Source organism: Pezoporus occidentalis, unplaced genomic scaffold (assembly GCF_034315485.1).
Source record: "Pezoporus occidentalis ecotype Australia unplaced genomic scaffold, CSIRO_AGI_Poc_V1 ctg24, whole genome shotgun sequence".
NCBI lineage: Eukaryota > Metazoa > Chordata > Aves > Psittaciformes > Psittacidae > Pezoporus > Pezoporus occidentalis.
Window position 1 is genome coordinate 6,272,892 of NW_026914285.1, and position 27,529 is coordinate 6,300,420.

The 27,529-nt window shown below is 38.2% G+C and overlaps 1 protein-coding gene and 1 long non-coding RNA gene across 3 annotated transcripts; both read left to right on the plus strand.

Annotated features, from left to right (window-relative positions):
• Positions 1–1,216: 1,216 nt before the first annotated feature.
• On the plus strand, positions 1,217–27,529 carry BACH1 (BTB domain and CNC homolog 1). 2 transcript variants are annotated; one of them, XM_062622174.1, is made up of 5 exons: positions 1,217–1,304; positions 13,812–14,109; positions 17,369–18,757; positions 20,460–20,666; positions 24,204–27,529. In XM_062622174.1, exons 2-5 carry the CDS (start codon positions 13,870–13,872, stop codon positions 24,663–24,665), a joined length of 2,298 nt encoding a protein of 765 aa, XP_062478158.1. In that variant the 5' UTR covers positions 1,217–1,304; positions 13,812–13,869; the 3' UTR covers positions 24,666–27,529. The 2 variants fall into 2 exon arrangements, with proteins under 2 accessions (XP_062478158.1, XP_062478159.1); XM_062622175.1 differs by lacking the exon at positions 1,217–1,304 and adding an exon at positions 1,824–1,847.
• LOC134165419 (uncharacterized) lies at positions 14,756–16,081 on the plus strand. Its single transcript, XR_009965517.1, has 2 exons — positions 14,756–14,835; positions 15,470–16,081. It is a non-coding gene; the product is annotated as an uncharacterized LOC134165419 (long non-coding RNA).

Here is a 27,529-nt window from a genome sequence, read left to right on the forward strand (position 1 = left end):
TTTACTTGACATCTTATCTCCTTTTACACAGCACAGTGCAGAGCTCGATAGCTGGTTGACAAATCAGACCCAACATGAGGATGAGGCCTGTCAACAGGCCACTTCCAGCAGATCACCCTCACATCAGCACAGCCTGAGCTTCCAGAAAGCAGTCTAGATCACACGACATAAATTTAGCAAGTTGGTAAATTATACCAGCAAAACCTCCCTTTTTAAAATGGGATTAAGAAGGATGGCAGCTTTACAGAATGTTAGATACCGCTTCGTGACACAGAAGTGTCACTCATTGCAATGAAGCTGGTGAAGGGTCTGGAGTACAAGCCTGATGAGGTTGTTTAGTCTGGAGAAGAGAAGGCTCAAGGGGGACCTTATTGCTCACTACAACTACCTGAAAGGAGGATGTAGTGAAGTGGGGGTCGGTCTCTACTCCCCAGTAACAAGTGATAGGACAAGGTAACGGCCTCAAGCAGCACCAGGGGAGGTTTAGACTACATGTTAGGAAAAATTTCTTCACTGAGAGGGTGCTCAGGCATTGGAACGGGCTGCCCAAGGAAGTGGTGGAATTACCATCCCTGGAAGGGATTCAAATCACAAACCGTGTAGTCCTCAGTGATGTGGTTTAGCGGTGGACTTGTCAGTCCTGAGGTAATGGTTGGACTTGATGATGTTAAAGGTCTTTTCCAAACTGGTTGAGTCTATGATTCTGTGACTGCGCTACGGGTCAAGCCTACTGACACGGGGCACTTCCCAGCACAAGCCAGCACCGCCCCATCACGTCCCGTCCCGTCCAGGACGACACACGAGGCGACGGCTGCGGGGCCGAGTCCAGCTCCACTAGCAGCACTTCCGATCCGGACAGCGACTGCCCCCTGGGGGCATCTAAGTCTCCCCGTCCGGGACGCCGTTCCCCTCAGAGGGGTGACAAACAGCCCACCGGAGCTCCACGGCCACCGCGGCCCCTCAAGGACCGCCGGCGAGGAGGCAGTCGGGCGGCAGGGCCCGGCGGCGGCACAGGGAGCGCCTGCGCACTGCACGTCGGTGTGGGCGGCTGCGCGTCGGCTGGGAGAGTCGCTTCCAATCAGCGGGCGGGGTGTGTGCGCGGGGCGCAGGCGGGTAATGTTGTTGGGAGTCACCTGACCGCTCGCGCCGCAGTCGGGCCGCAGCCTGTGTCAGGAGTGGCTGAGCTCGGGAGAGCGAGAGGAGGAGGAGGAGGAAGAAGGGGGCGAGCCGAGGACGGCGGCCCTGACCTCCGGCCGGCTGGCCGACCGGCCCGCGGGTGACAGGCGGCAGCAGGCGGCACTGAGGTGAGCTTAGCAGAGCCGGCCGCCGTCGGTGCCCGCTGGGCTGGAGTGGTGGTGGTGGTAAGTGGTAGCGTTGGGGCGAAGGCAGCACCCCGTGGGACGTGGGAGGGAGGTGTGGTAGAGGAGGCTGAAGTGCGTTCGCAGGGGCGGTGTTAGTCAGCCAGCCCGTCCTCCCCCTTCGCCACTCTGCGGCCGGTGTGGTGGCCCGTCCCGAGCGAGGGTAGAGGGGTCCCGGGAGAGGGGAGGTGTGGAGCCGCCGCGCTCGCGGGGGCTCCGGGGCGGTGGCTCTCGGGCCGCGGCGGGCACCCGTCAGTGCCCGGCTCCCTCTCCGCGGTGCGTGTTTCAGGTGTTCTTCTCTTCACCTTCCCCTGAGGCCTGTGACCAGCGCCTCCGGGGGGTCGGGCAGTCAGTTATTGCTCAGCGCCTTGTCCCTGGTTTCCGCGGGTGCCCATGTGCCCGTAGGCTCCGGTGACAGGCGCGGGACTCCCAAGGCGCGGTGCTGGCCGTGCGCGAACGGGACAGATCAACCCTGCTGGAAGTCTGGCGGTAAGCCCGCTTTCCCCGGGTGAAACGTGCAACTGTGTGTAGGGTTTGTTACCCTTTGTGGGAGCTTGGTGAGATTTATTTTAAACCGTAAATAGCGAGGTACAAATCTTGTCTGTCTTGTTCTGTATGGTGAGGTACTTGGCATGATCTAGGGTATGCTGAAAATGTAGTAATTATAAAAGAAGAATCATTTGCTTTTCTGCCCATTTATGTTTGCATTCTCCATTTTAGTGTGGCAATGTAACAGTAATCCCAAGCTCATATGCAACTGGGTCCTGTAAATGTTTGTTTTATTGAAAAAGGGAAGAGCAAATGTTCTTGCAGTGCAGGTAAATTGAAGGTAATTGAATGTGCAGTTTCGTCATGCAGTGACTTTTGACAGACACATTAATTTGAGGCACTTTAGGAAGGCACTTTCATCGTGTGAAAAACACTTGACTGTAGTAATGGAGTAATTGCAGTCCAGAAACACTGTAAATTAAGGTTATGCAGAGCTCTGGATATTCTAGTAATAGACAGTTATTTAATCTTAAATATTATACCTTACTGAAGAGAAAACAGAAGAGTATATTCTTGTCAGACATGGTGGTTTCAAATTAAAGCAGCTAAGATATTGCAGATCTTATTCTCTGGTTTGTGTTTAAAGTTGACTTAAATAACATAATTACTCTTGGGTGTCGTAACACATGTAAGTCTGTGTGTATGTTAGCAAGTAGTGAGGCCCAAAAGTGGCAGATTTGCAGAGAGAAACTGTTGTTGAAAGCAGAATATCCACATCAGAAGCTTTTAAGAAGGGCTTCCTTTGAGCTAGGTCTGCTGAATCCCTTCGTGTTTGGGCTTCTAAAGAAGTACGCTCTTCTTTGGAACTGGGAAGCTTCTAAAGAATGATTCCCAGTTTTATTTTGGTCTGAAAAAGAACTTACTCTTGTTGTCCAGGTCCATCTTGCAAAACAAACAAAAGCACAGTAAGTGGGATGTTTGGAAAGTTTGCTTCAGTAGCACACCCCTAATTCATACCAAAATGCTGAAGTGGAGGTTTAACTTCCATTGCTGTATTTCTGAGTAGTTTATACTCAAATGTGTAAGATCCTGATATGCTAAATGTTTATTTTCCTTTAATGGGTTCTAAAATCCTATGCTAAGGATATTTTTAACAGTAATAAATTTATGTTAATATAAGAATTGTCTAGTCCCTGAACTGGGCATGCTGGTGTGAGGGGGAGGAGTGGTAGATTAGTCAAAGGATTCATGTTTGTGTCCAAGTGCTGGCATTCTAGTTGTACCTTAGAATTTGACCACTGAAAGTTTCACAGGGGAGGTTTTAGGGGTAGAAAAAAACCTTTGGTATTTATAACATAAGCCCTGTTTATATGCAAACCTTAGTTAAAGTGTAGGTAATGTGTTGTTGCTAACGTGGGTAGGAACAAAACCTTAAGTGGGCAAAAAACTGCTGAAACAACCATTAGGTTGTATGAATTCAGCCTAGTATGACCACAGTGGGGATGATGTGTGAGGACCCACCTGCAGCTTTCCCTCCCCCCCCCCCCCCTTCAGTTCAGAGGTTAGCAGTGTGAAGAGTTACTTTGCTTTAACAAATTATAGATTGTATCACAGAAGTAACTTCATCTCCAGCAGTATGCTGAATATTTTTTTGTTCCTTCCCCCCCAAGCTGTTTTCAGGATGAAAGAAGTTTTGTTCTTAAGTAATACAAAGGAAAACCTTGGTATTTGGTATAAATGCAAGTTAGCAGGTCAAAGTAAAGCTCAACTGACTGGTCAGCTACTGAAGCTTTAAAGGAGAGTGGGGGAAGCATGCTATGAAGGGTAAATTGACTTTAGAAACATTGGTGAAATACAAATAAACTGAGTTTAATCATTAGACATATATTGGAGAGCGAAAGAGGTTAGTCACTCAAAATGCCTTTAAATGAGAACCTGTGTCTTAAAAGAATATTCAATTAATCTTTAGAATCATGTTGAGAACTTATTTATGAATGATTTAATTTCAAATGTCATGATAATGTCTGTAGGTGTTCATTTGGATTCCAGTCTTAGTCCATTGTCTAATACTTTGAGAATTGAGTAGATAGCTTTTGCTGCCCTGGTTTACACTTCTTTTAGTATCAGTATTTTATATGGTACCATTCCAAAACTGCTTATTTACAGCTTAGCTGGTAAGTCTGTGTCTTTTAACATCATACGTCGGATAGAAAATGGTCTACAGTTTTCTAATTGGGAAAACTGAAACACAGTTTTATGTGATTTGGTGGAAGTCGTTATTGGAATTACCTTTTGAAGGCTGTCATCTGCATCTTTTTCTTTCTTAATAAATAAGTAGATAAAAGTATTTCTATTTTCACGGAAATGTTTCTGAAGTTCTTACTGATTTATGTTTAAAGTATTAGTGGAATTTTGTTTCAGTTTCATGTACTGTGAAGCGCTGTTGTGGAAACAAATCGGAGTTAGGTTAATACCAGAAACAAGGTTGAATATCACTTTCAGAAAGTATTTACTTTGACTTGCCAATATGTTTGCTTTCTCAATTCTTTCAGGTTGTTTCTTGTGTCCTTCTAAGTTAGAGTAAGATATATTAGAACCACAGCTGGTTAATTTAGTATTAATTGTAAATAATTTGACATACATACTTGTGAATGCATTGTGAGAGTCATTAAAACAAAATAATCCATGTGTTATGTTTATCTGTGGTAAAGCGTAGAATGTGTAGCTATAAATGCAAAGATATTTGTCCTTTGAGTAAAGGCAAGTGTTGACCAGAAATGTTAGCTGTGCATGCTTTGTTATGTCAGTTTACCCCCTTATCCTAAGTGAATGTTTTAGCTAAACCAGTTCTTCTTTAAAGAAATATAAAATAAGCTTCTACTAGTATGTTTTGGGGTGTTGTGTTTATGGGGGGTTTCTGTTGTTAGGTGTTTTGGGGCTTTTTTAGGTGAACTGTACCTTTAGGATGTCTTTGCATTGTTGTTGTCTTCTCGGAGAACTCTCTCTTCTTCTGTACCAGCAGAATTGAAGGATACAAGTGATGGGATTTTGCTGCAAAGGAGTCTTTGAAATCCCTTCAGTCCTATTTCATTTTTTAGTAGTGAAACAAACTAAATCACACAATGTGATTGTTACACCTGATCCAAAAAAATTAAGCAGAGTTGTGTAAAATAATGGTGAACTGCAAAGTAGTAATTTTTGTTTTTTGTCTTGTGGCTTTGGTATGGACTGCTTTATATCATCTTTTGAGGGGAAACTGTTCAAACCTCTGCTTGGTGGGAAAATGTCTATGATTACATGCTATAAATCCTTTGCTTTTTTTTCTTCAAGATCCCAGTTTCTGGAGTCTTATGACTACTGTGAGTCTCAGGTTCGACACACCACCCCCCCAAGGCACTCTGAGTTCTCATAGAACTTGCAAATATTGAAAAAGTGAATATTCAGGCTTAAAACCTGGAAAATAAATTAAGACTCAGCACAGACTTAAAACTTGCCAGACTGCCCATGATTCTTTTTAATTCTTGCTTGTGACTTGACAGGAGTCCAAATGCTGTGGTGAGAATTATGTTGTAGAAATACAACCTAAGAATTTCTAAAATGCTGGTTTATATAATTAAGCTGTGAACGATATCATCCAGGTGTTTAATAAAGAATACAATTTAGAATTTTAATTATGAATGTGCTAATCATCTGAAGAGAAGACCTGCTTCGAGAGGAGAATGCATCATTGGTCTTGTGAAGCAAAGCTTTCTTTTTACATTTTTAACCACTTTTGTGTTTTAAAGTCTTTTTGAACCAAAGATTGAGAAAACAGTAAACACAAACACTAAAATGCTTGTTCATTCCTTGTCAGCATAACATGATTCAGCAGCTATTAACCGCTGTAGGCATTCATCTGTAACATAACTTTATTTCCTTATAAGGAGAGGTAGCTGGGGGCAAGGACATAGATATAAAACTTCAGAAAAAAGCCTTTGCAGTGTGTTTTGAATAAACTATCTCTTATTCAAACAGTTTCATTTTAGCAGTACTACACGATAGTTGTTCCTTTGTACTTTACATCTGTGGATGACAGATTTTTATACATGACAAAGTGAATGTCCACCCTAAGGGAACTGACAGAGATAAGTGACCTGCTGGCAGTTACTCAAGAGATAAGTGTAGGAGTCAGGAACAGCACCCGGAGTTTGTTTTCTCCAAGCTATTTTTTGGGTGTCTATGATGCCTTTTATTTTTTTGTGCAGGAATTTGAAGTGTTCTGTGAGTACAGATACGTTATAAGCATGGTGATAGTTGAGCAGACCTTTATTGTCTGCTAGGTGATAAATTAATCCTGCTAGTTTTATGGTGATGGTGATCAAAACCGACTTGGCGTCTGGATGTCCAAGTTCAACCAGCTCAGGTAGCAGTGACAGCAAAGGTGTCCCACCTGGGTTCTGTAGCTACTTAAGGGGAGCTTCACTCTGCTTTCTCATATTTCAAGAACTTTAACTGAACACAAGTGAGAGTTTACTGTAATTACTGCAGAGAACTGATATCTAGTATGGTATTAGGGAATGGTGGTTCACTATGTAAAGACTAAGGAACAGACTTTACTTTTTTAGTAAATTGGGTAATTTTTGGGCTTGATCATTTACAGGAAGTCTATGGTAGCTGAAGGTCAGAAAAGAATAAATCACAGGTGTAGACTGAGTTGATTGTGGTGGTAGAGATGCATAATGGGTAGCTGAGACTAGGAATAAAAAGTTCTTTTTAGGAGTATCTAAAATAGATCTATAGGCTGATAGAAAATAAGTAAGATTTCTCTTTAAAAGAAAGCCTTCACTTGATAGGATGCAACTCCTGTAGCATGTGTATTTTTGCTTGCCTCTTGCTAGTACCATTGTTGTCTTAGTAGACCTTGAAGCAGAAGAACCACAGTTTAATTTGTGCTGGTTTATTATTGCACTTGCTATTAAGCATGTTACAGGTGTTGAGGACAAAATACGGTCATGTGTTTTATTTGACAGCAGGTCTTTCACAGCTGCTTATTAGGTCTGGATCTTACATTACTGAATCCAAATGTGTATGGGTTCCCACTGTGTCTTGGGTGACTATTTGATACTGGATTTTCTTTTACAGGTCCTTAGGTTTACTGCCAAATGTTTAGATTGTAAGTTTGGAAAATCAGCTATTTCTTTCCTGAAAGTGCAAACCTAAATAGTAAAGGCATGACTGTTACTGATTTGCATGGATTTCTGTGCTCTGATACAAGTGGTTTTAAGGACACTTGAAACATTCAAATTCAGATGTTCAAAAAGTATTTTGGTAAATATGTACATAAATCACAGGTGTATCATAATGTAAATAGAAGCAGAAATGACAGTGATTTGCGCTCAAGCTTGTATCTCAGTTTTGAGGGCCATTTTAGTATTCTGTGGCTGTTTGCCTTAAAGAGTCTCAGAGCCTAGCAAGCTCATTTCTGTGACTCATTCATTCTTTCTAGTTGTGAGTTTTATTCTAGCACCATCGGCAGATCTTGCTAGCATCAGCTGATCTGATGTTCAAAATGCTCTCTTTAGCCATAAAGCATAACCCTTTGTATGTTGAAATATCGCCCCTTTCAGCTTTTGTAGTGATTGAGTATAAACTAAAGGGCCCTGAATTTGCCACATAGCTGTCTGACTCTTCTAAGTTACTCTGTGGTAAAGTTCCTGGCAGCTGTCATAGGCAGGCAGAGGCACCTCCAGCTGTTATTTTTGTTTTCTCAGAAAGAGTGATGCAAGTGGTACAATAAACCAGCTATATGCATGCAGAATTGGTGACTCTTTTTCTAAGTTACTGTAAAATGTAGTTGTCAACTGTGTGGCATGTTGGGGGATTTTCTAACATTGATGCAAAATGCAAGATACTTTGTTTAAATTTTTGTTTGAAGAAGTTCTTACTATTAATTTAGTGCATAGAATAACAGTATTTTACCTATTTAGTCAATCTGGTTGATTTTTATGGTCCTGTATGTTTATTAAGAAAATATTTCTGACAGAGCATTCATGGTTTAGAAATTCTCTGGAAAAAAAAATATGTAATTCTTTGGTAGTTGTCCAGTGGGCATCTGGATAAGTGGCAGTGATTTAGGATAATTGCTGCTGATTTTAATACTTGCAGTGAACTGATGGGTGGTATAGTTGCTTTATTATTCTAAGGTTTTGAGAGTTGTCTTGACATCTGCATCTTATTACTATTGCTTCTGGTTACTTGAATAACTTTCCCCTTCAAATGGGATTCTGTTTATCAGCTTTTTTCAGCCTCAGAGGACTTAATCATTGTGGCAAATTGTGAAGTTTGGGCTCAACAGTACAAGAAAAGGCAGATGATATTATTGAGTGTTCTGTGTCAGCATACACACACTGTGTTTTTCTGCCGTGTTGTATAATGGTGAAAGTTAGTCCTCAGGATTAACTACTTGAGAAAGCAGTACCGTGTTAAATTGTGACTTTTATGAGTGCTTTGCTAGGAAGATCTATTTTAAAAGGCATTTACTGGGTTCATTACTTTTTTATTACATATGAAAATAATATCTAATACATTATTTCTATATTTACATATATTATTTAAAATTACTTATATCTTTTGTTTGTGAAACACAATACAAAACTCGTTCCAGGATTATGTAACTGCCAGAATTTTCAGAAACTTGCTTAAACATCAAGTAGTTCTTTTCTCCTATCATAAATGTATGGAGGTAAGCTGGTTTTTGTGCATGCTTTTGTCAGCTTCAGTGACAACTTGATTCTTCAAAGCTTCCTTCACCTCTTGCATAACACTTCTCTTGTTGACCACCTGATACCAAGTACAGGCTTTTACATGTTGTGATGGTGCTACTGGGCATGAAAGTTAATCTACCTTGTGCCAGATTTATATGCATGTAGATGAGAAATACATCTCACATTATTATGAGTTATCCTCGTAATATGTTCTTACTCTTATGCTATCTATTCCAAAGTAGTATTATCTATTATTATTTTCCTTCTGTTGCTTAGCAACAACAGTTCCTTACAGCTTTATCTATTCTCATAATTATTATAATTTTGAAAAATATACTCCTTTTTCTTTTAAAACTATCAAATGGGTTTAGCTAAAGATCTGCACCAAGTGGCTCTTTAAAGCAGAGATTGTGGGGGAAGGGATTGGGTCACATAACTAAGTTCTTTAATTCTGTGGTCAGCTAGGAGTTAAAGAGCAGTAATTGCTACCAACTGTAAGCAATCAGATGAGCAAACCTGCAGTCTTTTTTACAGTTTTACTGTACGCTTATACTTTTCAGTTACCTCCATGTTAATAATATAAGCTAATGAATAACTTCAAATGCATGAGGAAAAATGAGTGTTGGATGAGATCTGTATTCACCATGAGTCTTGATAGTCATCTTGCTCTGATCTCCGCACTGTGTACTTAAACAGATATATATTCCTTTCCTAAATATTGTTGCAGTGCTAATTTTCATTATATGTGCTTTGAAAGTGAATAGGTGCATATCTGGTCAGTTAAAAGTAGAGATGTCTAAATTTACTGAAGGTATAATAACAGGTAACTGTTAGGCATAGTTTACCCATTGAATTGTGTGCTAGTAGGGAGAAAAAGAGTTAATTCAATTTGATAAAGCAGAATAAAGTTTTATAGCTGGTATTTAGGAACAAATATTTTTGCTGTTAGGCAAATAATTTTTTATCTCAAAATCACTGTCTGATAAAGAATGGAAACTTCATAGTAACATGCTTGGTTGTGTTTTCAGAGCAGAATTTGATTCATTCACCTGCAGATGTTCCTTTGTGCAATTTTTATGCTACCACGTGTGTTTATATTATATTTTTATTTTATTTTTTTTCCACTTCCTGAAAAGGCTGAGGTTATTCAGTGTGCAGAATTTCAGGTGAGAGGAATTTGAGGAATGCTCTTGTACTGACAGTACTAGTTTCTTCCACTAACCAATGATTTGTGGTTAATGAGCTTTCATGTTGTTTCTTTTGTGGTTCTATGAAATTAATTTTAAGAATCTGATTCCTCTGGGAGAAGAGTTAAAGTAGAAATAAAATTAAGCAGTTTCCAGAAGAGGTGTACTTTTTGTCTTTGTTGCAACAGTAAATCTTGTTCTGGATATGTGTATAACATCTATTTATAAACAACTGTATTTTGTTCTCACACTGCTCTGGAAAATCTAGTTGGCTATCATAGAATCATAGAATGGTTTGGGTTGGAAAGGGCCTTAAGATCATCTAGTTTCAAACTCCCTGCCGCAGGCAGTGGTGCCTCACACTAGACCGTGTTGCCCAAGGCTCTGTCCAGCCTGGCCTCAAACACTGCCAGGGATAGAGCTTTCATCACTTCTTTGGACAACCTATTCTAGTGCCTCACCATCCTCACAGAGAAGAACTTCCTTATATCTAACCTGAACTTCCCCTGTTTAAGTTTAAACCCATTCCTCCTTGTCCTGTCACTACAGTTCCTGATGAAGAGTCCCTGTCCGGCATCCTTGTAGGCCCCCTTCAGATACTGGAAGCTGCTATGAGGTCTCCACGCAGCTTTCTCTAGACTCAGCAACCCCAACTTTCTCAGCCTGTCTTCATATGGGAGGTGCTCCAGCCCTCTTATCATCCTCGTGGTCCTCCTCTGGACTTATTCCAACAGCTCCATGCCCTTCTTATGTTTGGGACACCAGAACTGCACACAGTACTCCCAAGTGGGGTCTCACGAGAGCAGAGTTAGAGGGGCAGGATCATGTCCTTTGGCCTGCTGGTCACACTGCTTTCGATACATGACAAATGCTACCATAAATCTGGTATATCATGCCTTTATTACATAACTGGAAAGCAGAATTAAGTCATTCACAAGTTTGACCTCTGTTAGCACTTCTCTGAAGTGTTACAGCTTTTTACAGTGGTAATGTTTTCCCTTTCCTTTTTGATGCTTTTTGTTTTCACCAGCATTTTCAGTCTTTTGGTTCTTTCCCTTTTGATTTCTTTCTTTACCATGTATGTCAGTAGTTACATTTTTTTGTTTGGTTTTGGTGTGTGTGTTGTTGATTTTTTTATTTATTTTTTTAATTTTTTTTGGTAAGGTTCTTTTAAATTTCAAAATGCTTCATGAAATTCTATGTTTTATATTTTGGATACCTCAAAAATACTTGCATCCTGTTTAAATATGGTGGGGACATAATTTAGCTGATGAAATCTCCACATTGGGAAGTACAGTGTTCTGTCAGAGTAAAGTGTTAAAAGAAACTATGCTCAAGTTAAATGTTAATTTTCACTTCTCAAGAAATAGAAGGTGGTGTTTCAGTGTTGAAAGCTATTTTTTTTTTTTTTTTTTTTTTTTTTGGGCACCAATAACATTGGGAGCTCACTATCAGTGCTGTAGGCTGAGCACCGTTTTGAAAGCATGTTGCATGCCTTGTAGAGATCAAGTGAAAAGGAGGGTTGACTGTCCTCTGCATATATATGTATCTGTGCATGTATATGTATATGAAAATATAAACAAACTACTGTTCTTTTTAGCCTTCCATGTGAAATGCTATGAAAGTGTAATGAGCTGAATTGGATGTTGGAAGTGATTATTTTATAAGGGAAAACCCAAAAGCAGCATGTGTGAGTTGTTCTTTATCTAAGGGCTAGGAGTACTTGGGACTTTAAAAGAAGAAAGAACCTTTAAAGGCTTATCTTTAGTCACCCTTGTGAGTTTTGACCAAGTATTCACCCCAAAATATGGCCTTATCTTTAATGCTTCCCTGTGCTCCCCACTGGCCTGGAGTTAGTCTTAGCATTTTGTCCTTTGTTCCTTTTTGATGCTTTTTTTTTTTTTTTTAAAAGACCTTTTGGTAGCAAATACAGAGTCATACTTTGTTAAACTGCATGTGCTGTAATATCTGAGGAATATGATACGTTAAGGATATAGAGTAAACAAATAGGGATACATAATTTACGTTCCACTGCTTACTACTTTTAAGCTATTCTAAGAATAGAATTTCATTAATAACTCACAGGAAATGACTTCAGAATTCCAATTTAAAATTATTAGAAATTAAACATTTCCTATATAAACAACTCTTGTCATTGGGTATATGAAAACATTTAAATTTTTTTTGTTTCCAAAAATAAGCCTTTTAGGGTTAACAGTGCATGAGTATAGCTACTGCTTAGTGAGGAGAAACCTGATTTGCATACTTTTTTTTTCTCTTTTCATTCCCCTCAGAACTTTAATTAAATAAAAAATAAAAAATCTTGTATATTTGAACAGATGCCCTGAAATAGACTTGCTTTCTTTGTCTTTGCCAAGTTATGATCTGTGAGTTGACAAAGGTGACTGTGAGGTTGAGTGTACTGTGTTCTATGAGGAAGTGGGAATGGCAAATAATACTGATGCTGATGCATTTTACCGGAGTCCAGACTGGTACCATGCTACTACTTCAGTGGAAATGTGGATCTTTGTCTTCTCTCTTTCTGTGTAAAAGATGACTAAAAATGCCTGTGTGCCATGAACATAACTTCAGTGAGTAATGAGGAGTATAGCTGGCAGGGTGGTTGTTTTTTTAACCACAGTTTTAAAATGGCCATGTCCCCTCCCTCCCCATGTTGTGAAAGTTTCCCATATTTGAAAACTGAAGATTTGCACTGGCTAAGGTTTTATTGTTGTTGGGAGCAGGCATATCATAACAACCACTGTTGAGCAATATAGTGATTGAGTAGTCCTGTGTCAGCTGAAGTGAGTGTCAGCAGCTGTCTCCAGTTACAGCAATTCCTGGGTAGAATAGTCCATTGTAATCCAAATGCTTGTTTTAAGGTAACATTTTTTGTAGTAATATATTTTTCCTTTCAGGCAGTTCCAAATCTGATTATGTGATTTCTTCATTGAGCTTTGGATGTGAGGACACTTTTATTAGGCTTTTTTCGTTTTCTTTTAACTGGACGAAAGGCTGAATCCAAAGAAAATAGGAATTTAGAAATACAGTGTAAAGATCAGACTTGGAAATGCTGTTAACTCAGCCCTCTCTAGGAGGGCTTACTTCTCCCTAGGTTTGCTGGCCTTCCCCCCCCCTCCCCATCCTTCTTCAAATACCGAGTTCAGGAATAGCTGTAGAACGTATGAGCTTAGTTCAAGGTTACTAACATCATATATAACTTTTACTGTTGATTATTATCCAATAAATGCTGTTACTTCAGTACTTTGATGCTTTATCACAAAAGGGATTCCACTGCCAGGTGGTCTGAATCATAGTGATCCATTAGGAAAGCAAACTTGTAGCAACTGTAACGGGTAAATACTGATGAGCAGGGCAGGGGGGAAGGAAGGTGGCCTTAGAGAATTAAGGCAAGTGGAAAATAGGGGAACTAATCTGGTTTAAAACCAAAACAAAACACCAACCTACCAGAGAGAAAATGAGTATTTTACTGATGCCTGATTGGTTTAGCAGGCTAATTGCTTTTGAAAAAAGATTGAACACAGATATTTTAGTCTGTGCTAGGTGAATCAGTAAACAGAAAAAGCTTACATAGCATTTTGGTGAATTTTGGTTTAATGGATCTACGTTCTATTTCTCTGTTTTCATAGTGTTGAAGTCAATATTCTGATAACTAAATGAAAGCTTAGATTTTTTTTTTTTTGTTTTTTTAATGTGTTACAGTAAAGTAACTCTGAATCACTTGCTGAGGAAAAATCTGTTCCTTGTCCCTGAAGTCACATGAAATATTGTTCCTTTTTTTTGGTCCAAAAGACTACTAAGGCAATATTTTAAGATGTACTTATTATGGTTTGGGTACTTTAAATGCTCATAAACAGGTATTTGTGTATTAACATGTAGGAAATTGGGTATTAGTTTTAAAAAGAATTAGAACACCAATACATGTTTAACAGTTTGCTTATTGTGTTTTAGTATCAGTAGGTTCCTGTTGGATGTGACTTTCGCGTGTACAACTTCTTTTTTTCTTTCTCCAGATTTGAAGAACAGAAGCATGCTTTCCACTGAGACTTACGCTACCATTTGTGATACAGAATGTCTCTAAGTGAGAAGAATAGTGTGGTTTTTGCATATGAATCTTCAGTACACAGTACCAATGTACTTCTCAGTCTTGATGATCAGCGAAAGCAAGATATTCTTTGTGATGTTACTATTTTAGTGGAAGATCAGCGATTTCGGGCTCACAAAGCTGTGCTTGCAGCTTGCAGCAGTTACTTCCTTTCAAGAATTGTGGGCCAAGTGGATGCTGATCTTATCATCACTTTGCCGGAAGAGGTGAGTGTCACTCCCTTCTCTATTTTACCTGCCAGTGCTTCTAATCGTTTTGTTCAGTTCTGTTTTACAATAGGCTGGTGCTTAACTTAAAAGTTAAGGCAAGGGATTTAAGAACTGAAGGGAATGAATTTCAGAGTTGTAAAGCTGCTATCGGCTGAAGTGAAGATTAGAGAGGTCACAGTGTATATCCCAGACTGAAGATAAGTGAATAAGCTAAGTGTTGGGGAATGTATAGAAGAGACATTTTCAATTAAGTATCTGTTACTTTTAAAATTGCACCTGCTTCAAAGCATGTAAGTTTGTCAAAAAACAAGCATTAAATGGTAAAGAGGTATTGCAGAACTAGTCTTATATGAAAAGAGAATACTTTTAGAGTAATAAATAAAGCTTATGATAGTAATGCCTTGAAATCACTATCATTAAGATTTGGTTTGGTAAATTCAAGTAATACAACATATATATGTCTTGCTTACTGTTAACTGTTTTCTTCTGCTCTGTACCCCATCCTTTTTACACGCTGATCATTATCAGCTTGATGTGGGTTTTTTTTACTATTTTTTTTACTTTTAAGACTGAAAAAAATGTATTCCAATTACTTTTTTTTTATTCCTAAAATACTTACAATTAAATCAGATTGGACTTCATTGGTAATGATGCAGAGCCTGATATCTGTAGGAAAGAAAATTTATTATGTATCTGGAGCATCCAAGATGTTTAAAGATTCAGGTTGGCCTTTAGTTAAGGTATAAGAGGCATGAGGGAAGCAAGTGACTGGATTTTAATATGCATGTAGATGGAAAGTGAAGAGCCTCAAAGTACTGTGGCTATTGCTGCTGTTGAGCACAACCCAAAGAGTCAAATGTTAAATAATCAATGGCTTCCTGGGAGGTAGTTTATGGTTATTAGCTTTGGGGGTGAGAAATAACATGCAAATTGGTGGCAACTCAATGAGAATCATTAAAGTTGGAGAAAAGGTGCACATCAATCAATATTTTTGCTGACACTGGAGATTACATTATAGACTTGCTCATATACAAGACTGAGTTGAGTGCTGATGCAGAGATAATGTGTTCAGAAAGCCTGTACTTCAGTCAGGTAGCTAACCTCACTGTTCTTGTAGCATACTGAGATAAGCACAAGGATTCTTTGTTACCACAATCCTTTCTGATTTTAGGGAAAACTGAAAACTAAAAGGGTTTAAGTGGTCTTTTTAAAGAACTTTAGTGGTGTTTGCTATTCTGTACTGAATCAATGAATATTACAAAATTATATTACAACATAGTACCATAATGTCATTTTTTTTATTTTTTTTACTTAACTATCTTAACTTTGTGTTCTTTTTTTTTTTTTTTTTCCCTAGTGGCTTAATATGTTGATAGCCTCAATGTGTCTCAGATTAAAAGAAAAGTAGTGATGGAAGCTGATGCGGAAGGGAAGTAGGATGCTGGGGACACAAAGCCATGATTTGGAGTAGAATAGGGGAACTAGTGATGTGTAAAACTAATGATGTTGAAAAGAACTTTACTTTGGGATGATGGAAAATACAGGATATTTGAAGAATAAGGAACATACATCAAAGTTGCAGAGGAGAAAAATAATCTCTAGCGCAAAGCAACAGTCTTATAATGAACCCATGACATAAACCTGAATTAGAAGGGAGCAGAGTTTGCACAGCAAATGGAGGAACATAATCAACCTGATATTTACTACAACGTAGACTTAAGAGGACTTTTAATGTAACTTAGTATTACTGAGGCAAGAACTGAATCTGCTGAAGCAACAGGCAAAACTACTAACAGCGAATCTCATCTTTTAATCATTCGATCTGCAAGCATTTTAAGACTCAGCAAATTGAGCTTCTCTGCTTCTCTTCTGGGAACCGCTAGATAGTTTGAAACGAGTCAGTTTCATAAACTGCATATTTAAGAGAAGCAAACACTGATCACATAGTTTGACTTGATTTTTTTTTTTTTTAACCTTTTTAATCACCTGAAGTATTTTCTAGGTCACTCAGACCAAGAGTCTTTCTAGTGTTCTATCTTCAGGATAGCCAGCGACACTTTACTTCCCCACATTATTAAGGATGAATTAATGTGGTGGTGTAATCAGTAGTTTTCTCTCCACAGCATATTTCAAGTGCTATTTTAAGAATTCTTTAGATAAGTCATAAGAGTTTACAACCAGTTTTGCTGAACTGTCTCTGTGCAGATCTCTTCAACTTCCTTTCATGTCTTACGTGTTCTTTAAAAAAACCCCAACCAACCACTAAAAACCCAAACAAAACAAGCCCTCAGATTCCCAAATTAAATTGCATGTATAATTAATTATCTTCCTGGCAGAGGGACTCAGCATAACTAATACATTTAATATAGCACTTCATCATAAAATCCTGTTCATTTTAATGGAGGGCAGCAGAATGTGAGCTTGAGTTTGAGCAGTAATAGTGAACATACTGTGTTTATCCTTCACTTGCAGAGAAAGACTAAAGGAAGTGTCATGCAATTTGTAATATGTTGGTCTGTTCACTGCTTTCTGGCTCAGTCCTTAGGAATTTCATCATGCACAGATGATGATCTTGTTTAGTTTGTAATGATACAGTTTTTATCGTGAGTTCTCTGTTAGACAACTGCTCTGCAGATGGAAACGTTGAATTAAAACTATCTACTCCAAAGAGTCTTTAAATGGAGAATAATTGGTTTTGGTGTACAGTTTTGGGTACAATTCTTTTCATCTGTGGGAGGAAGAAAGGAGTAGGTAGCTATAGTAATAAATCATGTGTGGTCAAATTCTGGGCTTTTTTTAACTTTTTTTGTATCAGCGGTGCTTAAGTCTGAGCAAATAACAGTAATTTCTCTTTAAATGAACTAGTTAATACCAACAGCATTTTGATCTTACTCTAGGGTAATTCATGTACAGCTTGAGTTTGAAAGAGATCTCTGTAAAGTTACTGGTTTCCAGTGTACAGTGTAATATTTTCAGTTGTTATTGTGGTATTTTCAGAACATTTTATTAAGAGATTGATCACAGTGAAGAAAAGTGAACAAAAGTGAACACAGTGAACGAAATATTCAGGATAATATTGTATCAGAAGATTTGTTTCAGAATGAGCATGGCCAGGTTTTCTCTGTGGGGGACAAATTACTGCTTTTGTGTTGTAATGTCCTGTTCATACGTTTTACTCACAGGTAAATCTGGGTTCTCTGTGTTTCTTTATTTAAACCCATATTTGCCATATTAATTTTTTTTCTTTTTTAAATAGGTAACACTTAAAGGATTTAGTCCTTTGCTTCAGTTTGCATACACAGCTAAACTTATTTTAAATAAAGACAATGTGTCCGAAGTTTGCAAATGTGCTGAATTTTTGGGTGTACGCAACATTGAAGAGTCCTGCTTTCAGTTTCTCAAATTCAAATTTTTGGACTTCAAGTTGGATCAGCAGGAATATCCTAGGAAGAAGTGTTGTACACAACGTTGTCAGAAAGCAAAACCTAAGATTGCCAATGTGGATGATGGAGACCTAGAAATAGATGATGAAGCAGAAGAACTTTTAGAAAAAGATTATTTTCAAACTCCTGATACAAAGTTCTGTAAAGATGATGAAAATGCTAAATCATCAGTGGCTCTCCAAGATAATGCAAATCAAGCATGTGATCCTGTGCAGTTAGAAAGGGGTAGTGTTTCCAGCTCATCTTTCCAGTGCCCAAAGTATAGGAAATTCCAGAAAGCATTTGGAAATGACAAAGTTCATGCTTCAGAGTCCAATTCCAGTATTAAAGACATTCAGATGCCGCCAATTGCAACTTTACTTGAGAAGGAAGTATCTGATAATGATGTCATACAAAAAGCTCAGGAGTGTGTACCTATGCAGCTGGTCTCAAAATGTGAAGAGACTCAGGTAAAAATGGAAGAAGGAGAGGAAGGCCTTGAGAAAAAGGGAGAGTCAAAGAGAGATTCTGTGACTCAGATTGCATCATGTCCTGTGGAGAAAATGGATCTTGCTGCTCTCCCCCAAAACTCTACTGCACCTCATGGACTCAATTCTGCATCTTTTTTACATACTTGTGAGCAATATGGTAACTTGAATTTCAGTAGTATGCAAAACACAGTCTTGGCTGATAAAACTGTATCAGGTACTAGAGTTGGGAATGACAAAATTGAAAGTCAAGATGACACACTTGCAAAGGTTGATTTGTGCCCTAGGGAAGCCACTAACATTACATCAGCTGGTGATCGAAGCAGTGTGGAGAGAGAGGTAGCAGAACATCTAGCAAAAGGATTTTGGAGTGATATTTATAGCACAGAAGCCTGTCAAATACATTTACCACCTGCAGCTCCACAAGAGAGCTTGGAGCCAGCATATTCAGGGAAAAAAACAGAGTGCCCATGGCTGGGTATCAGGATCAGTGAAAGCCCTGAACCTTGCTCTCAACGAACTTTTACAACATTAAATTCTGTCAACTGTCCTTTTATAAGCAACCTTAGTACTGAAGGATGCTCCAACAGCCCTGAAATAAGCAGTGCAGATTGTGCTCAGGGACAGCAACAAGAACAGTGTCCCTACAATTACGTGATAAGTTTGGGAGAGGATTCGGAAACTGACACTGAGGGAGACAGTGAATCCTGTTCAGCAAGAGAACAAGAATGTGAGGTAAGAACATCCTGTTGTATCCTTTGCTTCCCTGTCTCTTAAGGCCCTATTCAAAAGCGTAATTCTGAGCTTCATGTGTTATTGCTTGTTTTGGTGGTTTGTTGTTTTTAAAAGTCTGGGAAATGAAACTTTAACCATCCAAAGATTTATATGAAACATCACTGTTCATTTGGGGAGATTTATGAGGTATTATTTAGTAGGATATTGAAGTGGTAGATGCTTAATGTTAGATCTGTTCAGATATTTCTCTGGAGCAGCTTTATCAGAAAAGGTTACGAGTCTTAAACCAAGGCATGGGGTTCTTTATTAGTTTTTTTTTTTCCTTTTGTCTGCTTCAGTCAATCTGTAAATTTCTTGGAACTTTGTTTTATAGAAACTTAACAGTTTTCTTGGGCTTATCCTGAGTTGTGGAGAGAAGTTGGGAGATAAATGATACTTCATATTTACTGTGAAATAAAAATGAAGTTTTCAAGCTGGATTCAGTAGCGGTGTGCTTTAATAGTATTGCTTTCTCTAAAACTGAGGTTATATTTGTTCTTCCAACTGCAGAAATTATTTAATACTTTCCTTTATATCTTTACTTTGGTAATGTTTTAGATGCCATACATAAGTAAAAAGATCTTACTATATACCTAGAATTATTTCTGTCGCAGTTCTTGAAACTGTAGAATTGCAGTGTGATTCTCTGTGTGGTGGATCCTGAAAATTCTGTTGTTTGTAAAGCACTAGGTTTTTTATTTTCTTTTCAAAATGCCGGACCTTAAATAGAAGGCTGGAATTTATTAAATGCATTCCTTGTCTTTACATTACAAAGAAGTAGATGGCATTGTCGCTGAGAGCAGTACTGTTATTTTTCTGCCTGTTAATCACCAGGGGCAGCCAAACACAGAAAGGTTTGCTTTTTAAACTAAATTCAGACCTTTGACTGCAGCAAGGTAATATACGTTGCAACCTAGTATACTCAAATGTAAGGATTAAAATAAAGTATTAAATAAATAAATAAAATATTAAAATGAAGTATCCAACTTTATAACATGGCAATTATTTTGTAAAGGTAAAGATGTTTTTCAGTATTAATCAGGACTTCATGATCTATATCTGCTTCAGAAGCTCCTGCCTCTGTTGTTCAGGTGTACAGACAGTGGCAAAAGCCTGGTTCTCTCTCTTCTCCAGCATGAGAATACAAGACAAATATTGTAATGTCTATATTTTAAGTAAATGCCCATTTCAGGTGAACTTTTCCTACACAAAATTAGAGGTATATGCCCTGATCTCACCTGAAACAGTGTTATTCTGGGAAATGCATGTAGGATGCAGTATTAATAGCAGCTTAGGGGAAACTCTAGACTTTATTAGTTATTCTTCACACCTGTTTTGTGCACCACCTAACCGTAACTTGTTTTCCTGGAGTCTTATCAACTGATCACTTGGTGCACATATAGATAGATTTCATCCTACTTGGAATATGCTTTGAGGATGTAGTATGACTGTGTAAAGTACTCTGTTTCAGCTATGCTTGAACTCATCCAGTTGAAACCTCTGGGTTTATCCACCTCACCTGATGTCTACATTAGCTTGCTCTTATTTCTGAATTTGGGAATTTAGGTTTGTGTGGTAAAGAATGCTTGAAATGAAAACTTGAATTGTCCTGTTTGTGTGTATCAATTTCACCTTTGACTTACAACTGCATCTTGCATTCCAGGTAAAACTGCCATTTAATGCACAAAGGATTATCTCGCTTTCCAGAAATGACTTTCAGTCATTTCTGAAAATGCATAAATTAACTCCTGAACAATTGGACTGTATTCATGATATCCGAAGACGAAGTAAAAATAGAATTGCAGCACAGCGATGTCGTAAAAGAAAACTTGACTGCATACAAAATCTCGAATCTGAAATTGAAAAACTGGTATGTATGAAAGTTCACTGCTATTGACTTGAGTCTTTCTCTAAGCATCTCGGCTGGATATCTGGCAGTAGTTGGAGAGCGGTGTCATTTACTACTTTTTCCACTCAAGTTTAGAAGATTTTGTCAGTCTTAAATGATAACAGACATCTTCTTGATAGCAGTTCTGGATTTTATGTGCCTTAAAGTACATGTCTTTCCTTCTGCGGACTTGTTTCCAAGTGCATCACAGCACAATTTTTGGTGAATGGTGTTTCTGAAGGCTGTCAGCATTGAGCTTAATTGCAGAGAGTCATTCCCAAACCATCATCCCATCATCCTTCTGTTTTGTTTTCTGTTTCTTTCCCCTCCCTTGCTTTGTGCTTCAGCTCATGATACTGCTCATGATCAGGTTTACAGTTATGCAGCTACTAGTTGTATAAGTATTGTTCTTGTAGCATATCAACCTGGGCTGGTGAACTGTTTCTTGAGTCATGAATCTTAAAAGTAAGACCCTTGCAGAACGACAGAAGATATAGTAGAACTCAGAAAGCCACTTGCCTTTTTAGCAGTTGTATCAAGTTTGGAGCTGAGGCATTGATGCATCCAGATTTCTCTGCAACCATATGTTAATAGAATTTCTTGTTCTTAAAAGGCAATAAAAAGCGAAATACGTAAGACTGAATCTTTTGCCAGTTTTGATCCCTCCCAATGCCATCAGTACATTCACAAACTAGAGCAAGGTTAGGGGAAGGCTACCAGGGTGGTTGGCTTTGGAGTGGAGTACTCCTGTAGTGAGGGTCAGAGGGAATGGAGCTTTTGCCTGGAGAGGAAATGATTGTGGGGAGACTTGATAGTTAGCTGCGCATATCTATGGGGAATTCCTCAAGATCGTTTAGCCATAGGGGAGTGTAAGATCTTTGGCTTCCCAGGGGTAGTACTTCACAGCAGAACAAGATACATTGTCATAAATTAAAATGAGAGGTTTCAACTAGATATAAGCAAGCACTTTTTTCCAGTGGGGGCAAGCAGGTGATTGAGCAGGTTACCCACATAGGTTGTGCATGCTCTGTCCTTGGAAGTTTAAGTGATATGGCTGAGCAGAGCTTCAGCTTGATCATGCCCGGAGCAGACTTTATTTTCAGAAGGACGTTGAACTATGGACCTGTTGAGGTACCTCCCCACCCAAATGATTCTGTAAAACTGAAAGTCTTATGTTAAGCTCTATTTATATTGAAGGGGAATGTTGTTTTGTACTGAATCTAACTTTCCTAGGACAATTAAGTTTGGTCATTTCTCTTGATCTCTACTGATGATGTAGTTTTTGACTCCCTTATAGTCTTTGCTTATTGATCTTCCAGGTGAGCCTCTGCGTTCTTGTTCACTAATGTTCCATATTTGAGAATACCTGTGGGCCACTCAAGGTGTTTGCTTGTTAGTAACAGCTCTTTCAGAGCACCTGTGTATATTCACATTCCTTGTACTTTCTCACTTCAGAGCTTTAAAATTAGGGTACCTGTGAGGGGGAACAGGGTAAAGGACAACTGGGCTCAAGAAGCACTATTTCTCTGAAGATTCTGTAGCTCAGGAGGAGGATGTGTCAGTGAGTGACACACAATAAGCTGTGATCCAAGAAATGCATTTGAGATCTTGTTATATATACTGTAGCAGGGAAAGGAAGTGTGTGAACTAAATACGTTCCTCACCCCAAGAATAAGAAGAGCTCTCAGTTTCATTATTTCCTCAAAATTAGCTGGTGTTACTATGCAATGTTAGTATAATGCTGTTAAAATAAAACAATAGCATTTAAATATATCTGTCAACAACTTCAGATGGGAACAGAGAATTGTAATAAATATAGTGTAAATGCTGCAATAACTGTTTCTGGATGTTGAAGTTTGTGTTAAACAGCAGTGCAGATAATTACGTCTGTCTCTAATACACGGCTAAGTGCCTCTACGTACCCAAAATGTACATAAAGTGATTTTAGATTAGATGTGGCAACAGCTGTTCCCGGTATGCTGACAAGTTGAAGTTCATTAGCAAAGCACTCTTTCTAATGATTTTGGGCAAAAAGGACTGGCAACAACTGCTTCTCTTGCAAAATGCCACTGAACGTTCATCAGTTCTTTCAAAAAAGTTGTAGGGGTTGCAGTATGAGTTTCCTCTGCAAAAGGAGACATGAGGAGGTTTAAAAATAATAAAACTTTCTAAGAGTGAATTGACGTGTCAGTAGGGGTACACACAGTCTGTTTTATGTAGTTTTAAAGAAATTTAAGCTTTGTATGACTTCAGAACTCTGCCTCCTCTTTCAGTTAATCAATTATAGGATGTGTGTGTCATGGCACAGTTTTGGTTTTGTCCTTTTCTTGCAGATGCTTCATTATAGTCTTGCTTGCTTCCTGTCCTTCTTTGCCATTTCCTTATTTTCCTTTTTATCTTTGTTCCAGATGTTGCTTGTTTCCATCGTTAGATCTCTCAGTTATTAATGTCCTGTCATCTTAAGCCGTTTGTGTCAGAAGTCTCAGGAAAAACTTGTGACAGTGAAGTAAAGCAAAAAAAAACACACCACGCAAAACCCCTCCAAAACAAACAAAAAACAACAACAAAAAAAGCCCCCAACAAGCCAATTCTTAATGAATGCTGCGTTTTCTACTTGATGCTCAATAGTGAATTGCCATCCCTTTTGCTGCCCTGTGTTTAGAAAATCCTTTAGCATCATGTAGCTAGAGTGTGAGCTCTTCAGAGTTAGGACAGTCTTATTTCATGTCTGAGAGGTGTCTGCCATTCCTGAGCATTTTAGCTGTATAAATAAAAGTCAAGCATTCAGCTGGTATTCTCCTGTTGCAGTAGTATGTTACTCAGAGGCAACTCTGTTCTTGTCTCTTAAGTTCACTGATCTGTCACTCCTTTGTCACTCTTCTCTAATTTTTTTTAATTTCTAGTGTTCTTGTTGGTGCTTTGAACCAAACTGCGTTTCCAGAGAAAATATTTTGTTTACAATTTTAGTGTTTTCTGTTTCTTTCTTTATTTTCTGTTTACTTTAGAAACTTCTTGTAACTCCATTGTTTGTTCTACAGTAGACATGGCGTTTCTTGAATTTATTTTAATCTAGGAGAGTTGTATCAACGGTGAAAATGTAACATCTGTTTTTCTAATTTTTAACTTTTAAAATATAAGTATACATGAAGACTGCTCTGCTTAATATTTTGTAGACCCTGTGGTAATGGTTTCAATGTGTTATCCTGTAGAATTAGTGTTTCAGGAATATTTATAGTAATTGAAGCCAGGTTTCATTTTATTCAATAACTACAAATCACTCTTAACGCCTGCCAGCATAAGTACTGAAAAAAATCATGTGTCTGAAAAAAACGCTTCAAATAGCTGAGTTGATGATGTTTCACAAGAAGTTAAGATTGTCCTTTTGATAGGCATTTGTGTAGCTGTTTACCTTCTGACTGCCAAATTACTTCTGTTTCAGCAGACTAAATTTATTTGTCTTGTTTTAGCTTTGATAGGAAGATAAACCTAAAGACTAAAAAGTTGTTTTTCTTCTTGCAGCAAAATGAGAAGGAGAACTTGCTGAAGGAAAGAAACCTCATTTTGTCAACTCTGGGTGAGACAAAGCAGAATCTGACTGGACTTTGCCAGCAGGTGTGTAAGGAAGCGGCCTTGAGTCATGAGCAAATACAGATACTTGCAAAATATTCATCCTCAGATTGCCCGCTTTCATTTTTATTCCCGGAGAGAGAACGAACAGCTCCATCTGATAGTGAGCTTGCAATGCCAGCATGTATAGAATTAGCAGACGGTCTTTCAGGTGTTACACCTACAAATGAGCAGAGTTCTTGTTATCAGATTGTGAAAAGTGTGTGTGATGCAACATACGATCAAGTACGAGAACTGCATCCAGTTTCTGTGAGAACAGTGGAGAAAGCCACACTTGTGGAACAGTGTGGACAGAGTGGTGGTATCACAGACTTCTGTCAGCAAATGACTGACAAATGCACTACAGATGAGTGAATATATTCTCCTTTTACTGCCAGCATCTCAACATTGCAACTAAAAATGAGATTGAGCATTATTGCAAAGTAACTTACTGAAAGAAAAGATGAATCTTTATCTTTTGAAACTACATTGACGCTTACATGGTCATTATATTACTTGGCAAGCTTTGGGTTTGATCTCTGTAATTTAGAGTGTAATTTGTATGTGTCAGCCTTGGCGCTTTTTCTGTGTAGTGATGCCAAGGAGAGTTCAGGAAAGCCATTGGAAAGTATAAACTGCTCATAGATGTTTTATTTGTGAGGAAGTTTTCATTCACTCTGATTTATGTCACAGTACCTAATGCCACTCTGCATCTCAAGAAAAGCCTCCTGTTCATGCACAATGACTTCTATGCCTGGAATTTTTATCTCTTAAGAATTTATTTATATTTTTCCCCCTGGTAGACAAACCTTACAAAGCATACATAGCTCTGTAAATGTTTATTTTGTAGATGAGTTAGGATAACATGACAGTATGAGGAGATTCTGGCAAGTGTGCTCTGGAACAGCTCATTGCTTCCTGCTGTTCTCATCCCAGTACCAGAGCCAGCCTTTATTGAATATATGCTTTTGTCTGAGCACTCAAGTACGTAGTTAAGACAACTGGAACAGCAGAGATGCTGCAGCATACTGCTCTCTCCTCTAAACAATGCGGGAGGTATAACAACATACTGGGAAAGGCAGAAGTTTTCAACTGATGCAATTCTTTGATTAGTGTGCATCTGAATCCCATATGCTTGTTCAAATTCTTTGCTGTATTGTGACTTACTGTCCTAGAACTTTGAAGCTTGCTGCTGTTTGTAATAAGTTGGAATCAAAGTATTGTAAAAGTTTAAGGAGAGATTTTATATATATATATATATATATATATATATAAAAAAAGGTATTCAGGCACCAAATTCTTTGATTTCAGTGCCTAATTGCCTAAAGTAAGTTACAAATGTATTTCTTCTGATCACTGGGACCAGTAAGGTGTATTTCAGAATTTTAGTCTTCAGGATACTACAAATTTAGCCATAAAAGTATGTTTTCAGTGGCTTGTGCTATGAGTATAAACATATAGGAAAGAAGAATAAGGAAATGAGCTGAAGAGATTTCCTTTATTACTTTGCAAAGGAGAAATTCTGCCGCTTAAAGTAATCCCCATTTTTTAGATTTTTACATGGCAGTTGATGCGTATTCTATACCGATGATGCTTTGTTATGTAGATGTTATTCTCACATCAGAAATAAGTATTGAACCTCACCACAGAAAACTTTGTTTTTGCTGGTTTAACAAAACATGAAGAATCTTGTACAAGCCAGTGGAATTCTTTATTTCCTACCTCAGAATGTATATTAGCTTTTTGTCTTTGTGTGCATGTACAGTAGGCAGCAACTAAGCAAAGGACTGTTGTAAATACTGCTTTGCAGCTTTATCTTACAGTGAGACAAAACTTGTTCTTGGCAAGGCTCTTCTTCCTCCCTCCCCATAGGTAATATAGCATTAATAAATATATTGAGACTATTAAGCCACTTACTTAAAGCAAAAATTAAAAATCTGACAAATTTCAGCAGTACTTCTCATAACCAGCACGTAATACAAGTGACTACACTACCTCACCTATGGGTTTGAAAGTTGATTCAAATCTCTAGTGATATCCTGGGATTTTCATAATATATCATTACTTTTTTAAGGGGAAATTTTATGTTAATGGAGCATAGCTTGTATAAATCACAGTGCTTGCGGCAACTGAAATTCAGAAAAAAATACTCAATGGCGCAGACATCATGAGACTTCTACTGCTTTGGATATTTTTTCAGATAATTGGATTTAAATTCTTTTAAATGACTGTCACTGATACATGTTGATTCTATATATGTATTACTCATGAAATGCTCTGGATTTTTTCTCCAGCGTCTGTATGTGTCTGGTTAATTTAATCCTGCCTCCCTCTGTGCGGCCACCCTGGACAGGGTTTTGTTCCTAAGTCTCCATTTTACTTAAAAAGCAAACAATAAGAAACAATAAAAAAAAAAAGGCCCCAAACCACTCTACTGTCTGTACGTAATATTACTTCTAAAGCTGGTGATAGTCTGAAATGACGTGGATGATGACATTAAAGCATTGTCCTAATAGTATGCATACTCTGAAATGGAATTACTTGGGTTAAATGTTTGTTATAAAGGGGTGGAGCATACATGTGGAGTATGACTGGCTGGGAACTGAAATATATCCAGTGGCCCAAGCCCCTGCCACACTTAGCTATGGATGTTGGAAAACAAAGTCAGTGATTACCGAATTCAGAGGCCAGAATATCCAGTTGTGCTCCACTGCTCCAGTCTGGTGATCAGCCAGGGTCTGAATTCCACCCCGCAAACAGTGCAGGGCTTCCAGTGCAGAAATCATGGCTGTCATTGACGTGATAAAATTCATGTCATGTTTCTAAACCTATGAAGAACCTGATGAAGTTTGAGGGTAGGTTTTTGCCTAACCAGCTGCATCTAAATAATTTTAAAAATATTTATTTAATAGAGTAGACCTACAAGTTGCATGTTGACGTCTATCGCCTATATCATCAACTTGCAAAAGTTAAGAATGAATGACAATTTTATGATACGGAATTCTCAGGTAAATGTTTTAGAGTTTTTTTTTCTTTCAGTAAAGAAATATTCGATATTGAAATTGTAAAATACTTTGTTAAAGCATGTTTTAAATACTTTGGACAGACTATCTTAAAGCCATAAGAGTATGATGGCATACAGATTGTAAAATAAACAGATAATTACAACAGTTGATTTTGTATCTTTCATAATTCGTATTTTCTAAGACTGCAATAAAAACCACTATCCTTTCTACAAA

Coding starts and splice junctions, on each gene's coding strand:
- BACH1 (XM_062622174.1), top strand. CDS start 13,870: ATGTCTCTAAGTGAGAAGAATAGTGTGGTTTTTGCATATGAATCTTCA. Junction 18,758..20,459: donor CAAGAGAACAAGAATGTGAG/GTAAGAACATCC, acceptor CTTGCATTCCAG/GTAAAACTGCCATTTAATGC. Junction 20,667..24,203: donor AATCTGAAATTGAAAAACTG/GTATGTATGAAA, acceptor TTCTTCTTGCAG/CAAAATGAGAAGGAGAACTT.